The 4,882-nt window shown below is 42.1% G+C and overlaps 1 protein-coding gene across 1 annotated transcript in view; it reads right to left on the bottom strand.

Annotated features, from left to right (window-relative positions):
* The window catches only part of LOC117961021 (interactor protein for cytohesin exchange factors 1-like), an 8,314-nt gene extending 6,154 nt beyond the window's left edge, over positions 1–2,160 (bottom strand). Inside the window, exons 1-2 of the mRNA XM_034899385.1 lie at positions 1,941–2,160; positions 236–403 (exon numbers count right to left, since the gene is read on the bottom strand). Of these exons, the coding sequence (XP_034755276.1) occupies positions 236–394 (159 nt within the window). The 5' untranslated portion in view covers positions 395–403; positions 1,941–2,160. The remainder of the gene's footprint in view (positions 1–235; positions 404–1,940) is intronic.
* Between the last annotated feature and the right edge of the window lie 2,722 nt (positions 2,161–4,882).

The following is a 4,882-nucleotide window of genomic DNA, read 5'->3' as shown; positions in this document are numbered from 1 at the left end:
GTGATCACGGAAGGCTTGTATCATGTAGACACAGCAACAGTGTTGTAATTACTTAGAATTCCTCATGGAGGAGACAGCATAGCTTTAAAGTGTAAGTCTGATGAAAGATATCCGAGTGAAAGGTTGTTATTGTTATTATTATTGATGTTATTATGAAATAATAACAATAATGATGATGATGTGTAGCTACAGTTAAAACACAGAACCCCGATCGTCTCCGTTAGCTGGGACTCACCATCTGGTTGGTGTACCAGTACAGGGAACTCTTCTTCAGGACAAACCAGTATCTCTTCCATTTGCTTCCCAGGAAACTGCGGCCCCCCTTCCTGCGGAGAAGCCAGCCCTGACAGTCCGACACCCCCAGATCTTTGACCGAGACCCGTCGCCGACTCATGGCTGGAACCTGCAGGGGACGAGAGAGGACGGCAGGTCACATGGTGTACAAGGTACACGCAGTATCAGGGGCGTAGCACAACATCCTGGGCTCTGTAGAAAGACATTTTCTGAGGGCCCATCCCCGGATCCACAGCTCTTCATTCTAGCGTCTTTTTGGGCCCTCCTCAACTCACCCTGGGTACTTAGTCCCCCTTTTTCCTCGTTGTCTTGGGGTTCAACTTTCGTGACCCAGTCTTAGGTCCCTGGTGTGAAAATCCCTGTTACTGCTTTCAGAATGTCGTCTGTGTTTCCCTTCTCATGGGGTAAATTAACGTATTCCCACCAGAAATTGGTGCGTACAAGTGTTTCAGAATGGGGGAAAGGAAGTCTTTGCTTAAAAAACGTAAACAAATATAGACTAAAAAATATAAAATGAGGCTTAAGTTGAAGCCCACAGCGTAACGCGCTTGATCCATAACATAGCTTACTTCCTGTTTACCTCTCCCAAACATTAAGGGAACTGTATTTTGGGTACCTAGAGGATTAAATAGGCAGAATCCATCATGTCTGATAGTTCTCAGCCCCTGAATGCAGCATTTAATTTGCTGCCCTCCGGTTCCCGTTTCAGTCACCAGCAAAAACTAACAGGTACAAACTCTCCTTCGTCCCCTCTGCTGTCTCTCTGCCTAACTCTGGAAAGACCACGTAACATCGGGACATAAGGCACTCTGGGACTTAAACTTTTAATGTTGTGGCATTTGTTTTCCCCATTTGGTTTGATACTGTGTTTTAATTGATGTTATCGTCTTTGTTTTGATGTACTATGTGTCAATTTCTTGCTACTGCAGCAAAATGAATCGCCCCTCGGGGACAAATAAAGGTCTTGAACGTGAACTTGTTATCCCTTAAAAGTCATTTCGTTTCAGTTGGACTTAAAAGATCAAGAAGTAGACCGCCTTGTTCAACTATCAGAAGTAGCAAATGTCTGCCTTGGTGCTTATTTCCCCGTTTACATCCCCCAAAGAATAAAGGGAAGAGCATTACTACACTTAAAGATAGTAGAACACGCGCACACACAGAGAGAGAGAGAGAGAGAGAGAGAGAGAGAGAGAGAGAGAGAGAGAGAGAGAGAGAGAGAGAGACATACACACACAAAAACACACAAGGACAGACAGAAAGACAGACACACACACATACACACAGAGAGACACAAATGCACACACACAAAGACACATGCACAGAAACGCGCGCGCACACACACACACACACACAAACAGAAAGACAGACACACACACACACACACAGAGAGACAGAGAGAGAGAGAGAGAGAGACACACACACACACACAGAGAGAAACACACAAACGCACACACACACAAATACATATATTTCTGACAGTAAAAGGGGAATAATAAACTTTTGTTAACTGGTGCTCAAAAGGCAACAAAAGAACATTTTTTAAATGTAACGTTTCTTTCCAGAAACGTTGTCCCTCTTACTCTGGATGTTTTATGTTGCTCTCAGAGAATTAACCCCACAGAAAAACCCTAAAAAGGAACGCTTACCTGGCGCCGTATGGACGTCCGGCAGCGTGGCGTCTTCGGAGCAGACTGACGCTCAGCCGAGGAGGAAGCCGTCTGTGAGAGTTAATACATTCATACTCGACCACAGAGTCAAAATCACACCAACACACATGCATGCACTTACCCACACCATCCTTCCTGTTTCTCATGTTCTTCATGACCCTTCTGCTTTCTTCTACGTCTCAAAGACGCTCTGCACAGAAACATCCTCTTTGTTTTCTAGAAAATAAAACGTTTCTGCAGCTGCTGTCGTTCCATGTGGCATTTTACATTTGATGTCGGCATCTTTAACCCAATGGCTGCAGCTTTACAGATGTTCACTCAACTGTGCAGTTAAGTTTTTTTTTCTTCATATGCAGGTATGTGATTGGTCTAAATATTTAATTTCAGCCACAGCAAAAAGGCATCACTTGGGTTTTTGTCTCTTTGCTCTAATTTGCACCAGACTTAATTTAAAATCTGCTAGTTTTAGGTAAGTTACTGAAAATGAACGGACAGGTACTGAAAACCCCCCGCTCAGTGGAGGTAAAGACGCCCGTTATGTGGCAAATGTCACTTCAATAATTAAGGGGCTGTTAGGATGAAGAGAAGACTCATTGCAGATCTAGAGGAGAATAATTTGTGTTAAATGTTAATCGGTTTGTATGATCAATTAATAGTAAAATACTTTAGTCATTGATATGAAAATGTTCAGATTATCTTTGTACTTGCATTAGAGTATGTTGTCCCCTAGGTGGCCCCATCAGTCTGGTTGTTGTTAAAGGCGTCAGACTTTACTGTATTCTATCTTCTTGTATTGTATTGAACGTGAAACTGTACATTTTAAAGCTTTTATACTTTCTTGGTATTGCCCTTCCCCCATGTTTCTGTAACTGGGCCAGGGTCGCTGGTTCAAGTTCCCATACAGACCAAAGTATGGTGGTGGACTGGTAGCTGGAGAGGTGCCAGTTCACCTTCCAGGCACTGCCAAGGTCTTCTTAAGCAAGGCACTGGACCCCCAACTGCTCGATGCGCCTTTCCATGGGCAGTCCCCCCACTCTGACATCTCTCCGTTAGTGCATGTACAGGTACTGAGCATGTGTGTGTAGTTCAGGGTGACGCTAGCGAATCAATGAGAGATGCCTACGATTTGAGACAAAAAATGAAATCAAGCGGAAACCATGCAGGAACTCATAGTGCACCTTTAAATAGATTTGTATGCATTTCATTTTAAAAAAGGTCCTTTGAAGGCATTATCAGTCGCACTTTAACTCTTTAAAAAAGGAAATCACAGAAAGCAGCAACAAAACTCAATTGATTTAAATACAGTTTCTGTTGTTGTGCTGGATGATGATGAAACAGTTGTATTAATATGGATCTTTTTTTTTTTCTTCATTTAAAAAGGGACGATGCACATTTATCAACATGAGTACAGAGTCCAACATGTAAATGTGCCAGATTCAGCCAAACAGGCTAATTTTCATCTGCAGTCCCTTGCAATCTATCTTACATCCAAGTGTGTACCAGAGAAAGGCTGTAGTGCAGCTGCAAACAGGCTTGGAAGGAACTTGTTTGGGTGGAATGTGTACGTTTAAAAGTTGTTTTAGTTGTGGACATATATATTTGTCTTTCATTGCAAGACCTTCCCCCACAGCACTGCGGAGGAGGGTCCGGTTAGTCCACACAGCTTTTTGAGATGAGACATTTCTTTAAATCATGCGATTGGTTTAAATCATGTGATTGGTTTAAATCATGTGATTGGTGGCGGTAAGCGCCGGACAGAGCAACGGTGCCGCTAAAAAATAGCCTCGGGAAGGAACTTGTTTTGGTGGAACAGGTGTACATTGGACAGATGGTCTAGCTAGCGGTCTGGATTTACCCTGCAGAGATCTGAGGACCAGGTAACCAGAGTCCTCAGAAATCCACCGGAGGTTAGACCGCCAACACAAAGGAAGCACAAGGTCACGGACATCCGGGTGAAATGAGTGAAATCCGGGGGATTTTCCGGCGCCAACGGAGCAATCCCGGACGTGGAACATCAAGGACTTAAACACTAACTTGTAAATAAAATCTCATCTGGTTTGAAGCTGTAGGGGTTGAGGCTGTTGTTGCATGTTGTAAAACCGTCAAAGATTTGGAGTTTTCTAAAGGAAAGGCAGAGTCATTTAATGTAAAAAATAGTTAAATCTCATCAAAACAAACTCAAAACCTTGAAATTTTATAAATTAAAAAATTCAGAATGAAAAGATTTAACGAGAGTAACTAACTTTCGGGGCTCGAAATTCCAAAAGTAAAAACTTTATGAAATTCTTTGGACGAGTACGTTAATCAGATGAAGTACATTGAAATAAAAACTAAAATTTCTGCAATGTGAACAGAATTAACTCACAGAAAGACTATTTTGTTCTTTAATAAATACTTTAAAAGGTGAGTCATTTAACCAATGTCTGTCTGTAAACACAGGATTTCTCTCGTGTCTTATCAACATTGTTGTACTTGATGGAAAACTGAAATCTTCCAAAATACTTTGCACTTTATTTTTATATTTTTAAAGGATCACAGCGGCATCATCCTGCAGAGCTCTGGAACAATTCAGATTTACACATAAAGAATAAAACCAGTTACCAGTTATCTACATTGCTACGTTTTGGTTTTTAAGTGCAATTTCTAGCCAAAAAACAATCTCTGTGCACACAAATATTTTTTAAGCTTCAGTAGAACTAATAAATATCTCATCAACGTACTGGTGTACTGTGCGTAAACAGGAAGCAGCGTGTATACTCCGTTGTGAGCGACACGTTGGCGTCGGTGTTGACAAATGTCTCGGACAGAGCCACGCAGAGTCCAAACCAAAAGTGTTTTCAAATATGTCAGATTTAGGAGGCCGTAAACTCCAGAGCAGGGGGAATGAGAGGGGGAAACTCCAGAGCAGGGGGAATGAGAGG

Source organism: Etheostoma cragini, chromosome 18 (genome assembly GCF_013103735.1).
Source record: "Etheostoma cragini isolate CJK2018 chromosome 18, CSU_Ecrag_1.0, whole genome shotgun sequence".
NCBI lineage: Eukaryota > Metazoa > Chordata > Actinopteri > Perciformes > Percidae > Etheostoma > Etheostoma cragini.
Note: the sequence above shows the minus strand (reverse complement) of the source record. Positions and strands in the feature narration are given on the sequence as shown.